We start from the raw sequence: 24,922 nt of genomic DNA, 5'->3' as shown, positions 1-24,922 counted from the left end.
TCTATGGGCTATGTCACAAAAGAATTGCAAGAAAACAGCGGGAATAAGTAAGAAGTATGCATTAATATTGCACCTTAATGTGTTTCCCATGCTTCACAGCCCATTTAGTTTTGTTGTGCAATTGCTGTTGTATTTGTGTCATATGTAAATACAGAAGCCAATTCTGTTCCAGAGCTGAGTGATACCAACTGTTACTTAAAAGTGCTGCATTGTTTCTAATCCTCAGAGATTTGAGAGGAGATTGTTCAACCACATTTGTTGTTGCAGGTGAAAGGAATTGAGTTTGTTCATGTGAGGAAGAAACTTAGAGATGTAACGTAGATTATTTACCGGAGGTTCAGTGACTTGTGCTTAAAGGTTGTAGAGGACACAGTTTGTTGCCATCTGAGGAGAATACAAATGTATTGCAGCCTTTAGGACTCGGCATTGAAGTCATCAATTTCAGATAACCAGTCATTCCAGTTTTTGGAGAGTTCTACTCAAAGGTCATAAACTTGTAGAGTTAAATCAGTTGTTGTCTCTCCACAGATGCTACCTGACTCGTTTGAAGGTATATCAATAACGAGGGGGGAATAGGTTTAAATTAATAGGTAGAAATATTGGAGAGTTGAAGAAGGAACATGTTTCCAAAGCAGTGGATGATTGCAATTCAGTGCCAGGAAAGATGTGGCTACTGCAATTATAACTTACAGGGAAACGCCTGGAAAGTTGGCCTAATGACCTTTCAGCATGCACTCTGATATTGTTCTCTACGTTCTACATGTTGTATTTGTATATGGCTTGATTGTATTTATATATAGTATTATCTGAATTGATTGGATAGAAAGCAAACAAAAGCTTTTCATTATATCAGTACACGTGACAATAATGAACCAATACTTATAAATTCTCAGCCAGAGATGCTAAAAATTCTGTCATTCTATAACTTATGTGCTTCGACAAATTCTTAAAAATTACTGTTCTGAAATATTTGCTGATTAGGCTTCAAGGTTGGCTTCGTAATGAAGTGCTGTCTCTTGTGCCTCTAGGAATCCGCAGTGTCGTTACCTTGCTAGTGCATCAAAGGACGGCAGTATTCGGATATGGGACACACTGCTGGGACGTAGTGATAAAATCCTGACTAGCCACACTCAGTCAGTAACCTGTGTAAAATGGGGTGGTGATGGTCTCCTCTACTCTTCGTCACAAGACAGGACTATAAAGGTGTGGCGGGCTGAAGATGTAAGTAGAATTTACTTTTTACAAGAGCATAAAGTATCTGCCTTATGTGGCAGGGTTAATAGCTGTCAAACATTGTATTTTATGTCAGAGATACAGCATGGAAACATGCCCTCAGTCCCAACGAGTGCATGCCAACCATCAATCACCTGTTCACGCTAGTTCTATGTTATCCCACTTTCTCATCAACTCCCTACACACACTAAGTCAATTTACAGAGGCCAATTAACCTAACAAATCCGCACGTCTTTGTGGTGTGGTAGGAAACCGGAGCACCCAGAGGTAACCCATATGGTCCCATACGGAGAAATGTGCAAGGTCCGCACAGATAGTACTCGAGGTCAGGATCGAACCCATGTCTGCTGCTGTGAGGCAACAGCTCTACCCACTGCGCCACTGTGCCCCCCCAATATGATCCTCTATTGTTGACATTAATGGAGCTCGAGTTGGGAGGTTACACAGTTGTGGCAAGGTTGGAAAAGTTGTTAATGGGTTAGATTAAGTAATATTGTTGTCTGAAGGGATGATGTATGCGTCAGAGCAGTCGGGTGCCTTTGGTTTTCTGTAAGTTTTCCAGAGTTCAACTTTTAAAACAGACTATCCATTGGAAGCAGAATCCTTAAATAGCTCTGCAGGAATCTGGTACAACAGATTTTACAATGGGTACATGCTGGTATTTATTCTCAAGATAAGTCTCATCTCATCATGCCAGTCTCACTCTTCAACAATATACCCATTTGTTCCTTTCTCACACACATTTATCTGGTTTCTCCTTAACCACCTGTTTTCAATGCAGTGGCAAGTTCCACTTTCTCACCAGTCTTTGTGCAAGGAAGATTCTCTTGGATTGACACAAAAAGCTGGAGTCACTCAGCGGGTCAAGCAGCATCTCTGGAGAAATGGAATAGGTGACGTTTCAGGTCGAGTCCCTTCTTCAGACCAGAAGAAGTTCTGAAGAAAGGTCTCGACCCGAAACATCGCCTATTCCAATTCACCAGAGATGCTGCCTGACCCGCTGAGTTACTTCAGCTTTTTGTATCTATCTTCGGTTTAAACCAGCATCTGCAGTTCCTTCCTACACACGATTCTCTTGGATTGGATTTATTGGTGGCTACCTTCTTCTTGTGGCCAGTAGTTTATGACAACCCCACAAATCCACACAGTAATGTTAAAGACCTCAGTTGAGTCTGTTTGGTCTAACTAAAGGTCCAGCCACCCTGAAGGTGGATTTCCAGACCTGATCTGATTTGAGGGTTAATTCTTTGGGGTCCGAAGTTCAGGGTGTTCAAGAGTCAATAAAGTCAAAAGTGTTTAATTATCATATGTACTAGCAATAGAACAATGAAATTCTTATAAGGCTTGTTAAACGCTCACATATTATGTAATAAACAATTTTAAAATGTAATAAATTAATAACCACAACACCAGTGCAAAAAACTCTCAGTCCTTTGTACAACCACAGTCCATAAAAGTTCAAAGTTGAGGTTGGTGTGTGTAGTGTTCAAGAGACGAATGGTTGTTGCGAAGAAGCTCTTCTTGAACCTGCTGGTCACAATTTTCAAGCTCCTGTACCTTCTTCCTGAGCAAGATGAGAGTGGGGCTGGAAGTGAGATGAGAGCGTGGCCAGGATGGTGTGGGTCTTTAATGATATTGGCTGCCTCTTTGAGATCCCTTCAATGGTGGCGAGGTTAGTATCCAAGATGGATCGGGCAGTGTCAACCACTGTTTTTGTGTAATCTCCTCTATTCCTGGTTGACAAACCAGGCCATGATGCAACCGGTAGGTGTGGTCTCTTCCATACACCTGCAGAAGTTCAAGAGAATATTTGTCAATATACCAAAATTGTGCTGAAATAGGAAATACTTGTGCTTGGACTACACACTCATTATTAATTGTGATCAGAGCTGCATGAATCTGCTTTGCTGTGCATTAAAGTCTAAGGATTTTTTTTTGTTTCTTTAAGAAATCATTTGACATCAATTTGGTGACTGTTTCTCTGTTCCTCTTTCAGGGGGTCATGTGTAGAACGCTGCAGGGCCATGCACATTGGGTAAATACAATGGCACTCAGTACAGACTACGTCCTGCGAACTGGAGCGTTTGAACCAGCTGAAGCGACCATCGTTCACCGGGACAGGAACGAAACTTGTGGGTGATCCTGCTGACTTTACTCATCTCGTTCTCTTAACCAGTGTTTGCAATGAGATTCAGTTAGAAACCATGTCATCTTGACGCTCTTTCATAGTGTAAGCCACGGATCAGTTGAGTAGCTCTCTGGTCTCTGAGTTGGAAGGTTGTTGGTTCAAGAGACTTGTGCACAAAATGTTAGGATGATAATACCAGTGTAGTGCAGCTCCATTTTGAAGGATCTGTTCCGTTTGATGAGACTTCGAGCAAGCTCATTGCTGCTAAAGATCCCATGACAATATTTTGAAGAAGAGGTGTCATCTCCCATGAACTGGCCAATATTTGCCGTTTAATCACATTTGAAAGCAATTCATGGAGCCATTACTGTTTGCGAGAGCTTATAGTGTACAAATTTAATGCTATATTCCCTACTTAGAAACAGTCATGAGTGATAAATGCACCATATAAATACAAATCTATTACTGCACCATTCCATAACATTAGGATCTCATGTTCCTTACAGATCAGAATATTAAAAGCAAGCATCAGATGTTGACACAGATCCTGACATTTACAGCCAGTATCAGTTGCTCTGTAAACTAACTTGATGCTTTGTATCGTGTGCTCAAGTCTCATGAGTGGATCTTAAATCCACTATCTCCAGCACTTTGTGTTTTCTTTTGTAAACCAGTATCTCCAGTTCTTTGTTTCTACAATATTTGGGCACGGGTGGCAGGCATCCTCGACAAAACTCATCCATGCTTCTGCAAAACAGAAGCGGATTTAACATCACTGCTGTTTTAATTAAGGTTTGTGGATCTGACATGATCAATCCCTTTATCCCCTGTGACAAACCCAAAGACAGGTTCAAGATGAGGAAGGAGGGTGGAGACTGGTGTTCAGGTAAAATTGTTGAAAGTAACAAGAAGAATGCTCTCCCAACCAGCTGGATCCCCTTGCATACTGAAACACTTTCCATCCTAATCCATACATCCATCAACACCACCTCAATGCTTACTACTCCATCTTTGTTTCTGGTTGTCAAATTAAAAAAATCATGCTCCTTGTGTTCACAACCCTTCCACGTGTTCAACCATCTTTTTCACTGTAATCTCCCAGCCTTGGAGATCACTCTGCTCGTCCATTTCTCGTCCCTTCTACAGGTCCAACTGTTTGTCTGAAGAAGGGCCCGACCTGTAGCGTCACCTATCCATGTTCTCCAAAGACCCTGCCTGACCTGCTGAGTTACTCCAGCACTTTTTGTCCAACTTTTTGTCACTCTGTCAATGGCAGCTCTCCCTTCAGCTGCCAGAGCCCCTTCCATTTTCCCTTTCCTTTATCATTCTCTAGAAAAACAGCCTCTTTGATCAAGCTTCTGTTCCCACTGGGAAGTCCACAACTTGTCATTGTCTCAGGGTTAGTGATTGACTACACCACATCGAGACAAGAAGAAATTGCTTCAGTCAAGAGGTTGTGAATTTTTCGAATTCTCTACCCCGGAGAGTAGCAGATGCTTATTTTTGTTAAATACACCTGAGGCTGAGATTAATACATATTTGGACACTAAGTGTGGAAAAAAATAATTTAGAGGGAAATAAAAGGAAAAATGAAAAGTTACAGTCTGTTTGTTTCAAGAAACTTTATTGCATGATATCATGGAGAGATGGGAGGAGGAAACGGCCCACCAGTTCTCTGGCTTTACAGCAGAATTAGCCGACAGTTATACTGCGCATAAAACAATTTTTGTTTTTTGTTCGATACAACTATACGAAAATATACTATCTACTACATGGGTACCAATTATTTCATTCGTCATAACATACTTTTAGCTTATGTTAATCTTATTCAACAACAGATGGTTAATACAAGTCAAACACAATACAAGGGCATCTTGACATTATTCTATCTCATCTTTCAGGCGGCGCACGCCATCATCCCTATTCCAAGCCAATCATAAGCCTCCCATTTACTGCAACGTATCTACGCTACTAGTGGTGAGGGGGCGTGAGTGATCTACTGTAACTCCTCACAGAAGAGTAAACAAGCTTTGTTATCTGCTCTATTATTTTATGTTTACATTTACTATCCAACCTTCAACACATTCCCGCACAGGAGGTAATACGTCTAATCTTACTTTGCCGATTCCCACGAACTACTTCTGCACCTGGTCAAGCGAGAGCTGCCAATTGTCAGATCCAAAACACCCTTTCGTTACCTTGTTCAATTCCAATCAAAATTGAATAAGGAAGGATATTAATTTTTCTTCCACACTAAGAGAACCTGGGATACAGGGATTTGATACAAGAGCATAAGAAGTTGAGAAGCAGTCCTGACGTTATTAAATGGTGGAGTAGATTCAAGGGCCAGACTCAAAGTGTTGGAGTAACTCAGCAGGCAGGCAGGATCTCTGGAGAACATGGATAGCTGACGTTTCAGGTCGGGATCCTTCTTCAGATACGTGACTATTATATCCAGAGATGCTGCCTGACCTGCTGAGTTACTCCAGCACTTTGTGTCTACTTTGGTATAAACCAGCATCTGCAGTTCTTTGTTTCTAGATTCAAAGGCTATTTGACCTGTTCCTTTTTTCCTGTGTTTTGACCTAAAGTGATTTTCTTAGCAAGTTTTATTTTTAGTTGTTCCTTGAAGTACCTTGATGTTTTATGACATTCGGAGATCTCTATATACAAATAAGTTGTTCTTGAGCCAGCATTGATCTTGTGTAAAAAGTAGCCAGAGGCGGAAGTCTGTCCCCTTCCCCCAACTAACAAGATGTTCTAAATATAGTCCTTCGTAGTCGGGTCACGCAGTGAGCTAGAAAACAATGCAGGTGGGAGGGAGGCTGCTTCCCTGCATGTTAACACATTTAAATGCTTGCAAATTACATTGAAGAGTGGCAGTGTTGCTCAGTAAGTAGCTGTCAAGCAGTCAAAGATGCGTTGATAAAGATAAAACCACTGGAGCTGCCGCTGATTTCCTCTTCTTGGTTTATTTTGCAGTGGAAGAACTGAAGCACAAAGCTTTACAAAGATACGAGCAAACAAGGGTAAGGGAACGGCAGAATAAAAGTTCAAAGCAATTGATTTCTGAGCCCTGCCGTAGGTGGTCTGACATTTAAGTTTCGTTTGAGTTGTTCACACTTGGTTATTAGTTAAAAGATGAAGCTGGACAGAATTGGAGGGAACATGAAGCCATGGATTGATAATTAGATGGGAGGCAGCGGACAGAAATACTGGTAATCTCATGTGATCAACCCCAGGGTCCTGTACCAAGGACTCAGCTTTTCATCATATCCATCAGTGGCTTCGATGAAAGAATAGAAGGAAGCACGTCTCTGGCTCTCGCGGACTCCACATCAGGAGGAAAGCATTTCCATGGCTGCCCTTCCCTAAAGGTTGTGATCACCATTGTCATCAGCGCATTGACAATGCGTTTGGCAACTGAGGAAAACTAGTGTAAAGTTCATTGGCGGAGTGGGCACCAGTGGTGCCGGCTTTCCTGTATGCTTCAGTCCTCAGTAGGCACCACACATTGGTGATAGCTCCACACACCTTCCAAAGGCATGGGCAAGATGTGAATGAACGGCAGCATTCTCTCACAGGAAAACCTCATGAGCATCAAGGCGTGCATAACTCTCAGACACAGCCCGAGGCCGCATCATTTGCTTACCCCACATTAATCTCCCAAAAGAGACCTTTCTTACATGAGTTATTTTCATATTCCCTTAACACATACAAGAGGGTCCATGTTGCCTCTCAGAGCAATCCTTTCAGTCCTGTTCCCCATTGATTTCCCTACAACCTATTCTCTCTCACATGCCAAAGAACTCCATCCAATTTGAACAATTTACAGCGGCCGGTTAATCTACCAACCGGCACATCTGTGGGATATGGGAAGAAACAGGAGCACCCGGGAGAAATTCACGTGGTCTTCTCGAGATTGCACCCGGGGTCAGAATCAAACTCAAATCACTGGAGCTGTGAGGCAGCAGCACTACCTGCAGTACCGCTGTGCCATTGGTACTCCACGCTCTGATAGAGGTTACCAAGTGGACAGAGGAAATGCTCTCAAACCTCCTCCCCTTCCGCATCCATTCCAATGGAGCAATGTAATGTACAGGGGTTGAGTTCCAATTGATCAAGAGGTTTGTAAAGTGAGTGAGTTACCTCAGACATATCATGTTATTTTCTTTCCTCAATGGATAATTGAGTGGTATGGTGGGAAGCAAATGAGGAAGATAAGACCTTATGGCTAGAGTAGGATTGTTGGGACACAATTGGAATCAGCTTTTTGATATTGATTTATCGGATCCTAATGAGCTGCAATTTCTTTTCTTTCAGGGACAGGGGCAGGAACGGCTGGTTTCAGGCTCCGATGACTTCACACTTTTCCTCTGGAAGCCGGCAGAGGACAAGAAGCCCTTGGCCCGAATGACGGGCCACCAAGCTCTAATAAACGAAGTTTGCTTCTCCCCCGACACCAGGCTCATTGCCAGCGCATCGTTCGACAAGTCGGTGAAACTGTGGGACGGCAAGACTGGCAAGTAAGGACCTTTGAAGCTTTTGTCCAGTCACGTGACGGGATTTGAGTGTCGCTGGCTAAGCCAGCAAAGCAGTAGGCAGGTAGTGCAGGAGTACCCTGCGGTCATCTCCCTCCTAAACAGGTATACCATTTTGGATACTGTTGAGGGAGATGGCTCATCAGGGGAATGCAGCAGCAGCCAAGTCCATGGCACCATGGGTGGCTCTGCAGCACATGAGGGGGGGGAAAAGAGTGGAATGGCAATAGTAATAGGGGATTCAATTGTCAGGGGAATAGATAGGCGTTTCTGCGGCCGCAAACGAGACTCCAGGATGGTATGTTGCCTCCCTGGTGCAAGGGTCAGGGATGTCATTGAACAGCTGCAGAACATTCTGGAGGGGGAGGGTGAACAGCCAGTTGTCGTGGTGCATATTGGCACCAACGATATAGGTAAAAAAAGGGATGAGGTCCTACAAGATGAATTTAGGGAGCTAGGAGATAAACTTAAAAGTAGGACCTCAAAGGTAATAATCTCTGGATTACTACCAGTACCACGGGCCAGTCAGAGTAGAAATAGGAGGATATTGCAGATGAATACGTGGCTTGAAAAATGGTGCAAGGGGGAGGGATTCAAATTTTTAGGGCATTGGAACCAGTTCTGGGGGAGGTGGGACCAGTACAAACAGGACGGTCTGCACCTGGGCTGGAATGGAACCAATGTCCTTGGGGGAGTGTTTGCTAGTGCTGTCGGGGAGGATTTAAACTAATGTGGCAGGGGGATGGGTACAAGAGCAGAGAGGCAGGGGGGTGTAAAATGAGGGTAGAAGCAATAGGTAGCAAGGTGAAAAGTAAAAGTGGCAGGCAGACAAAACCAGGGCAAAAATCAAAAAGGGCCACTTTTCAACATAATTGTATAAGGGGTAAGAGCGTTGTAAAAACAAGCCTGAGGGCTTTGTGTCTCAATGCAAGGAGTATTCGTAATAAGGTGGATGAGTTGAACGTGCAGATAGCCATTAATGATTATGATATAGTTGGGATCACGGAGACATGGCTCCAGGGTGACCAAAGCTGGGAGCTGAACATCCAGGGATATTCAATATTCAGGAGGGATAGAGAGAAAGGAAAAGGAGGTGGGGTAGCGTTGCTGGTTAGAGAGGAGATTAACGCAATGGAAAGGAAGGACATTAGTTTGGAGGATGTGGAATCGGTATGGGTAGAGCTGCGAAACACTAAGGGGCAGAAAACGCTGGTGGGTGTTGTGTACAGGCCACCTAACAGTAGTAGTGAAGTTGGAGATGGTATCAAACAGGAAATTAGAAATGCGTGCGACAAAGGCAAAACAGTTATAATGGGTGACTTCAATCTACATATAGATTGGGTGAATCAAATTGGCAGGGGTGCTGAGGAAGAGGATTTCTTGGAATGTATGCGGGATAGTTATCTAAATCAACATGTAGAGGAACCAACGAGAGAGCAGGCTATTTTAGACTGGGTATTGAGTAATGAGGAAGGTAGTTAGCAGTCTTGTTGTACGTGCCCCCTTGGGCAAGAGTGACCATAATATGGTTGAGTTCTTCATTAGGATGGAAAGTGACATTGTTAATTCAGAAACAATGGTTCTGAACTTAAAGAAAGGTAACTTTGAGGGTATGAGACGTGAATTGGCCAAGATTGACTGGCAATTAATTCTAAAAGGGTTGACGGTGGATATGCAATGGAAGACATTTAAAGACTGCATGGATGATCTACAAAAATTGTTCATCCCAGTTTGGCAAAAGAATAAATCAGGGAAGGTAGTGCATCTGTGGATAACAAGGGAAATCAGGGATAGTATCAAAGCGAAGGATGATGCGTACAAATTAGCCAGAAAAAGCAGCATACCAGAGGACTGGGAGAAATTCAGAGACCAGCAGAGGAGGACAAAGGGCTTAATTAGGAAAGGAAAAGTAGATTATGAAAGAAAACTGGCAGGGAACATAAAAACTGACTGCAAAAGTTTTTATAGATATGTGAAAAGAAAGAGATTAGTTAAAACAAATGTAGGTCCCTTGCAGTCAGAAACAGGTGAGTTGATCATGGGGAACAAGGATATGGCGGACCAATTGAATAACTACTTTGGTTCCGTCTTCACTAAGGAAGACATAAATAATCTGCCGGAAATAGCAGGGGACCGTGGGTCAAAGGAGTTGGAGGAATTGAGTGAAATCCGGGTTAGTCGGGAAGTGGTGTTGGGTAAATTGAATGGATTAAAGGCCGATAAATCCCCAGGGTCAGATAGGCTGCATCCCAGAGTACTTAAGGAAGTAGCTCCAGAAATAGTGGATGCATTAGTAATAATCTTTCAAAACTCTTTAGATTCTGGAGTAGTTCCTGAGGATTGGCGGGTAGCAAACGTAACCCCACTTTTTAAGAAGGGAGGGAGAGAGAAAACGGGGAATTACAGACCAGTTAGTCTAACATCGGTAGTGGGGAAACTGCTAGAGTCAGTTATTAAAGATGGGATAGCAGCACATTTGGAAAGTGGTGAAATCATTGGACAAAGTCAGCATGGATTTACGAAAGGTAAATCATGTCTGACGAATCTTATAGAATTTTTCGAGGATGTAACTAGTAGCGTGGATAGGGGAGAACCAGTGGATGTGGTGTATCTGGACTTCCAGAAGGCTTTCGACAAGGTCCCACATAAGAGATTAGTATACAAACTTAAAGCACACAGCATTGGGGGTTCAGTATTGATGTGGATAGAGAACTGGCTGGCAAACAGGAAACAAAGAGTAGGAATAAACGGGTCCTTTTCACAATGGCGGGCAGTGACTAGTGGGGTACCGCAAGGCTCAGTGCTGGGACCCCAGCTATTTACAATATATATTAATGATCTGGATGAGGGAATTGAAGGCAATATCTCCAAGTTTGCGGATGACACTAAGCTGGGGGGCAGTGTTAGCTGTGAGGAGGATGCTAGGAGACTGCAAGGTGACTTGGATAGGCTGGGTGAGTGGGCAAATGTTTGGCAGATGCAGTATAATGTGGATAAATGTGAGGTTATCCATTTTGGTGGCAAAAACAGGAAAGCAGACTGTTATCTAAATGGTGGCCGATTAGGAAAAGGGGAGATGCAGCGAGACCTGGGTGTCATGGTACACCAGTCATTGAAAGTAGGCATGCAGGCGCAGCAGGCAGTGAAGAAAGCGAATGGTATGTTAGCTTTCATAGCAAAAGGATTTGAGTATAGGAGCAGGGAGGTTCTACTGCAGTTGTACAGGGTCTTGGTGAGACCACACCTGGAGTATTGCGTACAGTTTTGGTCTCCAAATCTGAGGAAGGACATTATTGCCATAGAGGGAGTGCAGAGAAGGTTCACCAGACTGATTCCTGGGATGTCAGGACTGTCTTATGAAGAAAGACTGGATAGACTTGGTTTATACTCTCTAGAATTTAGGAGATTGAGAGGGGATCTTATAGAAATTTACGAAATTCTTAAGGGGTTGGACAGGCTAGATGCAGGAAGATTGTTCCCGATGTTGGGGAAGTCCAGGACAAGGGGTCACAGCTTAAGGATAAGGGGGAAATCCTTTAAAACCGAGATGAGAAAAACTTTTTTCACACAGAGAGTGGTGAATCTCTGGAACTCTCTGCCACAGAGGGTAGTTGAGGCCAGTTCATTGGCTATATTTAAGAGGGAGTTAGATGTGGCCCTTGTGGCTAAGGGGATCAGAGGGTATGGAGAGAAGGCAGGTACGGGATACTGAGTTGGATGATCAGCCATGATCATATTGAATGGCGGTGCAGGCTCGAAGGGCCGAATGGCCTACTCCTGCACCTAATTTCTATGTTTCTATGTTTCTATCTATCCGCAGTCAACCTGCTGAAGCTGGTGGCTTCTTGGCTCGGTGCAATTAATGAGGTGTGCTGGTTTGTTGTAAGTCATTTTTAGAGGGCATTTAAGAGGGTCTGGAATCAACTGTGGTCTGCGTGTGGGGACAAGGTTTCTTCGAATGAGGATAGCGTTGAACTTGCATGTTTGCTGGTGACAAATTTCTTAAAACAATTTATAAAAAAGGAACTTGCATCTATATTATACCTTCCTCAATGAATCTCATGATATCTCAAACTCAGGGACACATGGCAATAAACTCACTTGAACTTGAACTACATTATAATAAAAATATATTTATTTTTGGCAAATATGTTTGAGGGATAAATAATTGCCAGCGCAGCATGGCGAGTTACCCTGATATTTTCTTAGGAATAACGCACCTGGGAGGGCTAGTGGAGCTTCTGTTCAAAATGAAGTAGGAAGGATGTCATTAAGCTGGAAAGAATGCAGAGAAGACTTACATGGATGTTGCCAGGACTTCAGGGCCTGAACTATAGGGAGAGGCTTTGTCTCAGAAGAGAGTGCAACTTGCTCAGCCGTGCTGGCACATGGTTTGGGTTTGGGATCAGATATGATAAGCCCATCTATTAACAGCATATGATCAAATATAAGTTGTCGCATTGACACCAGAGGGAGTGGCCACAATGCCGATCTGCAGAGACTGATTCAATTGCCAGATGAGAGCGGCCTGTTCTGTGACGGTAACAAAGTACCTCATCTCTGAGAGTCTCAACCCAAAATGTCACCTCTTCATTTCCTTCACTGCTGCTGCCTGACCCACCGAGTACCTCCAGTACTTTTTGTTTTGCTCAAGATACCAGCATCTGCAGTCACTTGTGTCACCACCTCATGTCCTGAGCAAGAGGAACATGGAAAATGTCCTAATACTAAGATGAGTTCAATCTCATTTTAACCAGGGGTTATGTTGCTAGTAAGAAGAACAATAAAATGCTTATTCTTCAGATAATATATATATTTGAATGGAAATACACAGCAGATAGCTGATGGCATGGCTTAGCTAATATTAAATTCCTCAACCAGCAAAATAAATGTTCTATCCATTATCACATGCCTTTTGTGTAATCAAACTGTGTACAAATTGACCGTTCCTGTTCCTGTCTTACAACAGCAAGTACATTTGAAGAATATTTAATTGCCTGTAAAGTACATGGGCTGTGGACGGCTTGATGTAAACGCATTGTTCTTGATGTCTCAATGGTTGAAAAATAAACTGAGATTGAAGGAAGATTGGAAGCTTTAGATTAGCAAATCATCTCTGGTGATGAACAACCCAGATTACTGAGGTGATCTTTCTCCATGGAAGCCATGGAGCGATGTGAACTTTTGTGTTCTCAGTCCAGCAAAGATCCTATAGCAAGCAAGATGGTACACTCGACGAAAAAGACATAGTAGGTCATGGGCAGCTCCATGGGTAATTATAGGCCCCATTTCCGTGACCGGCTTCCGTCTCCGCACCAAAGATCCCATAGGATAATAGTGCGGAGACGGAAGCCGGGTACGGAAACATCCTCGTAAAAATAAAAGTTATTTGGGAAAAATCTTCTCATTTTCAGAATTTTAATTTATTAACACAAACTGTTCCCCCGCAACGTTGATTACACTGCGGGTCGGGTCGGGTCCGGTTACGAAAATGGTGAAAAAAAGGCCCACGTTCTGTTCCGTTGCGTACTACACGTCAGCCCATTGCATTTAGCAGGAGTGGCCTATCTATAGGATCTTTGCAGTCCAGTGCTAACTGCCTGGAGTCCCAGAATTGCAAATTGCTTGGAGAGAGCAGTGTGATGGAAAGGGAAAATATACATTTCTCCTGGGCAATGGGGCTACTCTGGTGAAATTAGGGATGTAACTTTAGTTTAGTTTAGAGGTAGATGATGGGAAAAGGCCCTGCGGCCCGCAGAGGCCATGTCAACCACCAATCACCCATTCACACTAGTTTTATATTATCCCACTTTTTGATCGATTCCTTACACACCAGGAGCAATTTAGAGGCCAATTAACCTACAAACCCGCATGTCTTTGGGATGTGGAAGTAAACCGAGCTCCCAGAGGAACAACCAAACTCGATGCAGACAGTACCTGAGGTCTCTGGCGCTTTGAAGCAGCAGGTCCACCAGCTGTTCCACTGTGCCACCCAGTGAATATAGGGAAAGAACAAAGGGAATGTATCCACACTTCAGGTATTCCTACAGCACTCTGAGATCCTATCATTTCCTCCAATATACACCCTTGAGAACTCTTTATTTACAAGCCCTTCAGCCCACCGGATCCATTCCGACCAGCGGTCCCTATACATTACCACTATCCTACACACTATAGAAAATTTACACTCTTTAAGGAAGCTAATTAACCTACAAACCTGCACATCTTCAGAATCTTGGAGGAAACCTGAGCAGCCGGGGGAAACCCACTCGGTCATGCGGACAGCACCCATACAGACAGCACCCATAATCCGATTAGAACCTGGGTCTCTTTTAAGGGGCCTTCTCTTCTATTTCTACTTTCCACTTTTTCTTTTTTCTTTTATTTTTTTTATTTTTTATATACATACTTCACGTTTTTCTACTCTCTACCATCTATTTTTCCATTTTTTCCCCTTTCTATTGTTTTCTTTTTCTTGTCTTGCTTACTTCCTTCTCATAACATAAAACTAGAGGTTGTACATAGAATGGATTACGGTATGACATAGTTGGCACCTAAAATTAGGTGCCACTGTATTGTTTTGTACTGTATTAACGTCTAATAAAATAAACAAAAACAAAAAAAAGAACCTGGGTCTCTGGTGCTGTAAGGAAGCAACTCCACAGCTGCGCCACCGTGCTGTCCTTTGCTGTATGCAAGATGCCATACAAATGCAATTTGTTGTTGACTTTTTAACAAACATTTTAATTTGTTGTTGTTTTATTTGCCAGTACTGGTGGTTTGAAATGGGTAACTGTTGTTTTACACAGGCCCAGTATCTTTCTATTTCGTTTATAAAGGATGTACAAATGATGCAGCCCCCTGCTTGTTTCCAGATACCTGGCGTCCCTTCGAGGTCACGTGTCGGCTGTCTACCAGATAGCGTGGTCGGCTGACAGTCGATTGCTGGCAAGCGGAAGCAGTGACAGCACGTTGAAAGTGTGGGATGTGAAGGCACAGAAGCTGTCCGTGGACCTACCTGGTCATGCAGATGAGGTATGGTACCTTCAACAATCACTCGGCAGGAGATGCAATTACCCATTAAACTAGAATTATAAAACTAGCTAAATACAAGTTAAAAGAATCCTCAAAAATCTGAAGATGCAAGGAACTGCAGATGTTGGTTTATATATATAAAAAGACGCTAAGTGCTAGAGCATCTCAGCAGGTCGGGCAGTATCTCTGCAGGACATGGATAGGTGACATTTCAGATCGGGAGAAGTCTGGAGAAGGGCCCCATCCTGAAACGTCACCTATTCATATTCTCCAGAGATGCTGCCGCACCGGCTGAGTTACTACAGCACTTTGAGTCTTTTCCTGGAAAATCTTTCAGTACTGAAGAACCTTAAGGGTTAAAAATTCTGAATGGTTCAGAGCAGTTGGTTCTGACCTGTCATTTGTTTACTGTTCCATCTACTTATTGGGTATAGTTTTAAAGCACAATTATAGATCAGTAAACCCTCAGTCAGTCTGATTAGAAATCTTGTAACTAGCCAGCTGGCAAATGCAGTGTCAGCCACATAACCATTGTGACCGCCCACAATACAGGCAGCCCTTGGTTACAAACTTCCAATTCACTGACACCCCTACATATGATTGAGCTCCCATAATAATATTTAAAGTCCTTTGTACAACTGTTCCTACAAATGGCAGAATTAGTTTCCGCTTTTAGTAACCGTTCCTTTTTAGGTAACCGTTTCCGTCTTATGTACTTTTGAAGCCATTCATTGCAATACTGTGAGGGGTGGTGATCATAGAGTGATCATTGTGTATTTTATGACATGCAGACAAAATTGACTCATGGACCTTAGTCATACAAAACCTGCTCCTTTACCCAGGGACGGCCTGTGAATCATTCGGAGAATAAACACGTTTGACTTGTGCTTTCAGGTTTACGCTGTTGATTGGAGTCCTGATGGGCAAAGGGTGGCGAGTGGTGGAAAAGACAAAGTGTTGAGAATGTAAGTGGGGGATAGGGAACCAAATTATCCAATGAACAGTTTGTACAAATTAGAAAATTGGATTGTCAACTAAACTTATCTGAACTTCTCAGAATGTTTCCTTTAACTACAAGTAGTTCTGCTTTGACGCGTATTTCCATAATGATAATTAGATATAACACTATTGATGAATTAAGGAACAGCATCGGTCTTACACGGTGCAAATTGGTTACATGATTTTGATTGGGAATGAGGGAACTATTTAAAAGTTACTCTGGAAATTGACAAGCAGAGAAAAACGTTCTACAGAAAAATCCACTTTTTCCATGTAAGCTCCCACAGTAAGCAGACACTATTGTCTCTTTAGAATGCAGCTGCTATTCACTTTGCATAATTGTAATGTGTATAGAATCACATCCTTGGATTCCACAGGGTAAAGTTGAAATTTTAAAGAGTGACTGTAGCTCAGCTTTCAAAGCAAACAGCAAACACTTATGGACCAGAAAAAAAAAAACGATGAATTGAGTGAAAGTTAAACCAAAATCAGGGTATGGAAGTTTATTGTAAATTCGTGCCAAGCTAACCGTCATTTTTGAAGACTAAGTACCGACCATTTTGGAACTGGGGTGGATGTAACTCGGAGTTAAAAGTTGCAGTGAAACTATTGCAGCAAAAAGATGAGGGAAAACAGGGATAATGGGAAGATGATGGAAAAGGATTTAGGAGAAGTGAACAAAGATAAAAAGTCATTGCAAAGTATTACATTTCCAATGAAACATAGGACCAGGAACAAGCTCTTCAGTCCACAATGTCCATGCCAAACATGATGCCTAGTTAAATTAATCTCCTCTGCCTGCACGTCATCCATATCCCTTCATTTCCTGCATATCCACATGCCTATCTAAAAGTCTCTGAAATGCCACTACCATATCTCCACCGCCACCTCAAGCAGCGTATTCCAGGCACCCAGCACCCTCTGTGTAAAAAAAACAAGTTGCCCTGCAAATATCCTTTAAACTTTGCCCCTCTCACCTTAAAGCTATGCCCTCTAGTCTTTGACATTTCCACCCTGGGGGGGAAAGGTTCTGACTGTCCACCCTATCTACAGTACTCATAATTTTATATATTTTTATCAGGTCTCTCCTCAGCCACTAGTGCTCTAGAGCAGGGGTCGGCAACCTACGGCCCCCGGGCCGAATGCGGCCCCTAACCTGAAATCATCAGGCCCGCAGGCGGATTTTTTTGACCTGTAATCATCCGGCCCGCCAAGTGCGGCCGAGTGCCGAGCTCTGGCTGTAACGCATCCTGCGCAATGCAGCCGGCATGGCTGCGCACCTTCTGTGAACACGTTTAAGAAAGAACGGCAGAGGCTGGAAAAATCGAAGGTAGACAAAAATGCTGGAGAAACTCAGCAGGTGAGACATGAGGCTGCCTCACCCGCTGAGTTTCTCCAGCATTTTTGTCCGCCTTCTGTGAACACATGATTTGATGCCTGCCATCCAGGGCGGGATCCACGTGATAGATGTGGGCCGCCATCCGCTCGCAGACATGCGATGTGGCCCCTATGCAGATCAAGGTTGCCAACCCCTGCTCTGGAGGAAACAATCAAAATTTGTCCTGCGCTTCTTAAACTGCAGCACAGAATAGTTTAACATTCTCTACTACTGATTGCCAATATGTTGGATTATTTCTTCAGTAGTTGAAAGAAAAGATACGTTGCAATGGATAGGTTTGAGACATTGTAGTTCAATTGTCTGTATTTTGGATAGACAGGCAAGAGGCACCCAGGTTTTGGATCATTTTAAGTTTGTCAATCCATAATGTAATCATGAAAAGAAAGTCGAGACTGAATTTGACTGTGTGTCTTGTGTTTTACAGCTGGCGGTGGTGATGGTGTTTCACAGGTCCACCATTTTGACTTTTGCCTGGATTTCTACTCGGGCAGACCGTGACTTGTGGCATTCTTCAGTGAAGGATTTGGGTAACGGAACTCGCAGTGACTGAATAAACCAAAGTTCATTCTTAATCACGTGGGACTGCAGGTGTTTTGCTAACATCTTTGTGGAGACAGGGAGGAGGAGACCTGTCATTGCACAATTTCATCCACGCACTGTCGGCACTGTGACACAACTGGTAGAACTGCTCCCTCACAGCTCTAGTAACTCCCTGTGACTGCGTGGGTTTCCTTCGGGTGCCCCGGTTTCCTCCCACGTCCCTTGTGGAATGGTAGTTAATTGGCCTCTGTAAGTTGCCCCTAGTGTGTAGGGAGTGAAAGAGAAGTGGGATAACAGAACTTGTGTGATCGATGGTCGGGATGGATTCGGTGGGCTGAATGGCCTGTCTCCATGCTGTATCTTTCAATTCAAATTCAATTCACTGCTTTATCCCCGGCATCAGGTCAGTGTCCAAACACTTGAAGTGAGAACTTCTCTACAATGTAACTACATGGAAATTTCATTACAGATAGAAATGTAAGAAGTGGCCAATTAGATACATACTCAGCAAATCAATAAATGACGATATTTCAAAACAGTGTCCATGCCATTGTAGGCCTGAGGCCCAAGGCAAGCTGAAGCTGCACGGATTTAACTGCGGTGACTCACGACAAATTTCTCTGTTGCATCTCACCAACCTCTCTGCCCGCCCTACATAATATCATCTAACCACAAATGCGTTTCAACAGAACAGTCATGAGAAGATCGCCTGTGCATGTCCTGGCGTAAGTTCAGGCTGAATTCAAATTCAAAGGGTGGCACAGTGGTAGAGTTGCTGCCTTACAGTGCCAGAGACCCGGGTTCGATCCGGAATTCGGTTGCTGTCTGTACTGAGTATATATGTTCTCCCTGTGACCTACATAGGTTTTTTCCGAGATCTCACATTTCCCCCCACACTCCAGAGACGTACAGGTTTGTAGACTAATTGGGTTGGTATAATTGTAAATTGTCCCTAGTGCCTATAGGGTAGTGTCAGTGTGCGGGGAGGACTGGTCAGCACAGACTTGGTAGACCATAGGCCCTATTTCCTCGCTGTATCTCTAAAACTAGAAACTAACACTAAATGACAGAAGGACAACAATTGAATGTGTCTGTTGTGTTAAGTTATGGATATCATGCTGGAGTTGTTTCTACCTCACTGCTGCCAATGTTCACCTAGTTATGTCCAGGCAATGAGGAGGTGTTGTTTTGACTGGTCACAATGGGCTGGCGCAGTTGAAGAAGCCTCGGCTCAGATGATCCGATTTGGATCCTGACCTTGAGTGCTCTCAGTATGGAGACGGCATGGAATTCCTCCCACAGCTCAAAGATGTTTTGGGTGGTATGTTTATTGGTTACTGTGAATTATCCTGAGTGTAAAATGGAAGCAAGAGGATGGCTGGTGGTGAGGGTTAGTTGTTAAGAAAATTGGCAGATCGTAGATCGATGCTTGACGGTTGACTTGGGCTAAAAGGCATGTTAGCATGCAGTATGATTCATTGTTTCTGAGACATACACATTTGATGTGCCAGCGATAAAGTTAAAAGAGACTGATCACGAGACGTTCTAAGCTTGGGTTGAACCAATTCCACAGGAAGGATACGCTCCAAACGAAGAAAGAAGAGCAAGAAATGAAAATAAGGAAATTATTTCTTATGTTTGGGGATCCCAGTATTATACAGGCTGCGCAAGGAATGACAAGAGTTTCATTAGTCTTTTCCTGCTTTAAACTAGCTCTGAATTTCACATTTTTCATTTTAAAGTGCTGTCTGTAAAGTATTTTGGAGGATAACTGTAGATCAAGGAGTGAAAAGAGAGAAAGGCAGAAGTTTGCGAGGTCATATCTTGATGATGTATCTCAGTGTTTACTTTGATTAAATGGTACAATGGTACTCACCTTTGCCTTCATCTTTATGTCACTAACAAGAACAACTGCTTCTGCATATCTCCTCGGTTAATGGATCTATGTCCCAAGTTGTTTTACAGGAGAGATATTAAACAACATTTAACTAAGCCACGAAAGGAGCTTTTAGTTCAGGTGACCAAAAGATTAATTCAGTTTAGTTTTGTTGTCACGTGGACAGTAAAAAGCTTTTGATGCGTGCTAACCAGTCAGCGGAAAGACAATACATAATTACTATCCTTCTCCCCCTTCTCAGCTCTCCCTCAGCCCTCTGGCTCCTCCTCTTCCTTTCTTCTTCCCGCCCCCCGCCCCCCACCCTGCATCAGTCTGAAGAAGGGTTTTGGCCCAAAACGTTGCCTATTTCCTTTGCTCCATAGATGCTGCTGCACCCGCTGAGTTTCTCCAGTAATTTTGTCTATCTTCGATTTTCCAGCATCTGCAGTTCCTTCCTGAACATAATTACTATCAAGCCATTCACAGTGTAGATACATGATAAAGGGAATAACGGTTAGTGCAAGATAAAGCCAGTAAAGTACGATCAAAGATCGTCCGAGGGTCACCAATGAGGTAAATGAGGACTGCTCTCTAGTTGCAGTAAGATGGTTCAGTTGCCTGATAACAGCTGGGAAGAAACTCCCTGAATCCTCTGGAGGTTTGCGTTTTCACACTTCAAATCAAGGAGGGAGGATTTAAGGAACATCTTGAAGACGAAAGGTAGAGAGATTTGTGAGGGAATTCTAGACTTTACTGGAAAATATTAATAATGTAGATGTAGATACTAGTGTAGATGGGACATGTTGGTCGGTGTGGGCAAGTTGGGACAAAGAGCCTGTTTCCACACTATGACTCCCATCAATTAATTTTGTTATCTTTCGTTCTTTCTCACAGTAGGGAAAGTTTGAACGTTCATTCCCAGTTGAATGGAAATGCTTAATTGTAGATAATGTTTCTAAATTGAAAGGATGGTCCTGGGGTTTGGATGAATCAACAAGGACAGGAATGTGATTAATTCCTTGACCAGTTAGATTAACCCACATTGTGAAAACCACAAAGACTGTTGGAACCCTGCACACATCCTATCAATATCACAGTGAAAAAACATTTCCACGGTAGTCCTGCTATGAATTCATTATTCATGATCATTGCATTGAAATGTAGTTACTGCATGTATAAATTTAGAACCTTGGTCTATATTGGGCTGTGTGTAAGAAACTGGCACCCATGATGATCCTTGTCATTCTGCCTTATTTCCTCCTTACAGTCTGAAGAAGGGCCCCAGCCTGAAATATCGCCTATCCATGACCTGCAGAAAAGCTACTTGTTGTTTTTTTTGTACACCAACATCTGCATCTCCTTTTGATTTACCACCACTTCATTCTTTCACTGGCCACACAAGGCTGTGACCACTGTCAATGGTTGTTAAATCAGTAGTATGGATAAAATAGACTGGGGTCCTTATATTTTGGATATATGATTTACTTTGTAAGAAATTGCATTCTTACAGCACATTTCATCCTTTGTGGAATTTCCAAAAGTGTTTTATACCTGTTGACATATTTTATGATGTATAGTCATTCCATATAGTTCTTCAATCAGCTAGGGTACCTTCTGATTTACCTCAACACCCTTTTGGATATTGGACTTTGTCTATGGAACTGATGCATTGCAGTACTGAGAACTATATTCTCCACTCTGTATCTTCCCCTTTGCTCTTATCTATTGTACATGAGCTTGAACTGATCGTATCTATGTTTGGTATATCTGAAGAAATAAAGAACTGCAGATACTGGTTTACAATGAAAGTGCCAGAGTAACTCGGCGGATCAGCTAACGTCCATGGAGAACATGGATAGGTGATGTTTTGGGTCAGGACAGTACCATTCTTCAGACTGATTATAGGGAGGGAGGGAGGAGGAATCTGAAGTTAGAAGAACAGTCCCAAAACGTCACCTATCTGTCCCAAAACTGTTCTCCAGAGATGGCCCATTCTTAGTCACATGTGTGACCAAAAAATATAAAAAATTGTGGAATACATCTCTTCTAATTTTGAAAGCATTGCAGGTATATTGTTTTGTACTGTATATATGATTCATGTTTTTTTTTAAGTTTATCAAGTGAAATTTTTATGTTATGCTGACAATGTTTGTTTCGGGTCAGTGGTCAAATTTGACTGGTCACGTGTGTGACTGCACACGGAAGCATTTTTTTCACAACTCAGTTTTATCTTAAAAACTGAATTTAAAAAAAAAGCTAGAATCATACATTTAGCATTATAGTTCTGTAGGTACGAAAATTGCAATGAATAAGATTAATCTCTTACAAGAATGTTTTAATGTCTTACTTTATGTGATGCCATCTAGTCACGTGTGTGACATTTTGGTTCACTTTCCAAAGAATGGCCCAGATGCTGCCTGACATGATTCAAGAGAGTTTATTGTCATGTGTCCCAGATAGGACAATGAAATTCTTGCTTTGCTTCAGCACAACAGAATATAGAAGGCATGAATACAGATGCTGAGTTACTCCAGCACTTTGTGTCTTTTTTTTATCTGATCGGTTTGGAATAGCTCGGCATGTACCTCGGCACATGTGACAATAATAAACCTAAACCTATTGTGCTGCAGCAGAGCAGTCAACATACAGGAGTGAATGGAAAATTGGCTGGCACACTGGAAACAGTAAATAGGCAAGATGAATGAGTGGTGTAGCACGGGGATATAAATGACTTGGGTGAAAGTACCGAAGGCGTTAGTGCTAAATTTGATGATGACAAAGAAAATAGGTTATGAACAGCACATCAGGGTATGGGTAGGTTAAGTGAGTGAGAAAAGATCTGGCGAGTGGAGCATAATGTTAGAAAATGTGAACTTGTCCATTTTTGGCAGAAAGCAGCATATTCTCTAAAAGGTGAGAGATTGCAGAGTTCTGAGGTGCAGAGCAATCTGTGGGTCCCAGCACAGGACTGTAGATTCAGCATGTAATTAGGAAAGCTAACAAAATGTTACCGTTTATTGTGAAGGGAATTGAATATAAAAACAGGGAGGTTATGCTTCAGTTATTTGGGACTTTGGTGAAGCATGTCGGGTGTGTTATGTACAGTGCTGTTCTCATTTAAGGAAGTATGTAAATGCATTGAAAGCAATTGAGAGAAAGTTCACTGGACTGATGCTGGAATAGGTATAGTGACCTCTGAGGAAAGGTTAAATTGGCAGGAGACTAAGAGGCGCTTGCCCTGCCTGAGGTCCCTGGACCCAGGAGTCATCTTTTCTGAATAAGAAGTGGATTATTTCAGGCAAAACACAAAAGTGCAGGAGAAACTAAGTGGGACAGGCAGCATCTATGGAGGGAAAGGACAGGCAACGTTTCAGGACCGGCCCATCTTCAAAACTATTTCGGACTGGGATGAGGAGAGATTTCTTTACTTAATAGTGGTGAATTTTTGGATTTCTACAGCGCAGAGACTAGTGGAAGCTCAGTTGTGTTTATTTACATTGGAGACAGATAGACTTCTGGATAGGAAGCAAATCAAGGTTTATGGGATAGCACAGCAATGCAGCTGGTGGAGCTGCTGCCTCACAACTTCCCCAATCCAGGTTCAATTCTGCCTTCCTGTGTGTATATATGTGTTTAGTTTAGAGGTACAGGATTGAAACAGGCCCTTCGGCCCACCAAGTCCATATCAACCATTGATCACCCATTCACCTAGTTCTATGTTATCTCACTTTCTCATCTACTCCCTGCACACTAAGGGCAATTTACAGAGGCCAATTAACCTACAAATTCACACATCTTTGGGATGTTGGAAGAATCCCATAAGGAAAACCTGTAAATTCCACACAGACAGCATCCGAGTCTCTCTGGCACGGTGAGGCAGCGGCACTACCAGCTGCACCACTGTGCCGCATATTTACACATTCTCCCAGTTTCCCAAAGACGCATGGGTTGATAAGTTAATTGACCACTACAAATTGCCCCAGGCATATTAGTGAGTGATAGAATCTGGTGGGCCAGAGGAAGGATTGATGAGAATGTCGGGAGAATAAGTTGTTTGAAAATCAATGGGGAAATTGGATTGCATTGTGAGCCAGCATACACTAGGTTAGAAACAGTGCCCTGTGTTGAAAGGAATATGTACTCGGTCTGATGTATGGCAGAGCAGATTTGAAGGAGCAGCTGCCTATTTTTGCTCTTAATACTCATAATGAAAAATATTTTCTTTGAAGGATCTGAGTCTTAGGGAATATCTTGCTGCAATGGTGGTAGAAGCAGAGTGTAAGTATTTTTAAGGTAGGGGTTGAGAGATTTCGGAAAAGAAGGGGTGAAAGGTTCCCAGTGCATGGCAAGAATACAAAGTTGCAATCATGATTGCACTGAATGGCAAAGCATGCTTGATGGGCTGAGTGGCCTACTCCTGCTCCTAATTCATATGTTCATTACTCCGGAGGCATTGCAGGCAACGTGCGTACACCAGAATTCCACAAACAGTTTTGTGATCAAGCTCAAATAGTCCATTTTACTTACATTGATTGCGGGAGTCATATCAGCACCAGAATGTGGTCTTTGAAAATAATGCTTGGAATCTTTTGCCACCACCTATGAGAGCATCCCTTCTGAAAGAAGGCACTTCTGACAGTGCAGTGGCACCTCGGCACAGTTAGTACAATCGTGGCCTCACAACGCCAGAGCCCTGTGCTCAATCCTGATCTCAGGCCCTGTCTATATGGAGTTTGCACGTTCTCCCCATGACTGCGTGGGTTTCCTCCTGGTGCTCCATTTTCCTCCCACATCCAAAAGATGCGCAGATTTATTGATTCATTTGCCTCTGTAAATTGCCCCTAATGTGTAGAGAGTGGATGCGAAAGTGGGATAACACGGAACTAGTGTGGATGGGTCGGCATGTACCCGGTGGGCCGAATGGCCTGTTTCCGTGCTATCAATTGATGAATGGACGCTCTGACTTTTCAATCTGGTGCTTCTCTGATCGGAAACCTTTGGGTGGAAACTAACCTTCTGACTCACAGGCGAGTGAGCTACATCTGACGTGGAGTTAGGGAATATTTGGCACAGGTCAGCAGACTAAAGCTTGTCTAAAATAGTTTACAACCAGTGGAATAATTTGATGTGGCCGATGGTCTCATATGGTGGAATATATCAGCTGTCTCACA

The 24,922-nt window shown here is 42.9% G+C and overlaps 1 protein-coding gene across 2 annotated transcripts in view; it reads left to right on the top strand.

The window, feature by feature from the left end:
* The window catches only part of nle1 (notchless homolog 1), a 39,435-nt gene extending 19,689 nt beyond the window's left edge, over positions 1-19,746 (top strand). Inside the window, exons 7-13 of one of the 2 annotated variants that reach the window (XM_033045736.1) lie at positions 1,029-1,221; positions 3,230-3,365; positions 6,344-6,390; positions 7,685-7,887; positions 14,778-14,937; positions 15,832-15,902; positions 17,760-19,746. In XM_033045736.1, the coding sequence (XP_032901627.1) occupies positions 1,029-1,221; positions 3,230-3,365; positions 6,344-6,390; positions 7,685-7,887; positions 14,778-14,937; positions 15,832-15,902; positions 17,760-17,772 (823 nt within the window). In that variant the 3' untranslated portion in view covers positions 17,773-19,746. The remainder of the gene's footprint in view (positions 1-1,028; positions 1,222-3,229; positions 3,366-6,343; positions 6,391-7,684; positions 7,888-14,777; positions 14,938-15,831; positions 15,903-17,759) is intronic. The other variant, XM_033045738.1, reaches the window with a different exon arrangement.
* Positions 19,747-24,922: the final 5,176 nt, after the last annotated feature.

The sequence above is a fragment of the Amblyraja radiata genome, chromosome 28 (genome assembly GCF_010909765.2).
Source record: "Amblyraja radiata isolate CabotCenter1 chromosome 28, sAmbRad1.1.pri, whole genome shotgun sequence".
Lineage (NCBI taxonomy): Eukaryota > Metazoa > Chordata > Chondrichthyes > Rajiformes > Rajidae > Amblyraja > Amblyraja radiata.
This window is presented reverse-complemented; position numbering and strand designations above follow the sequence as displayed.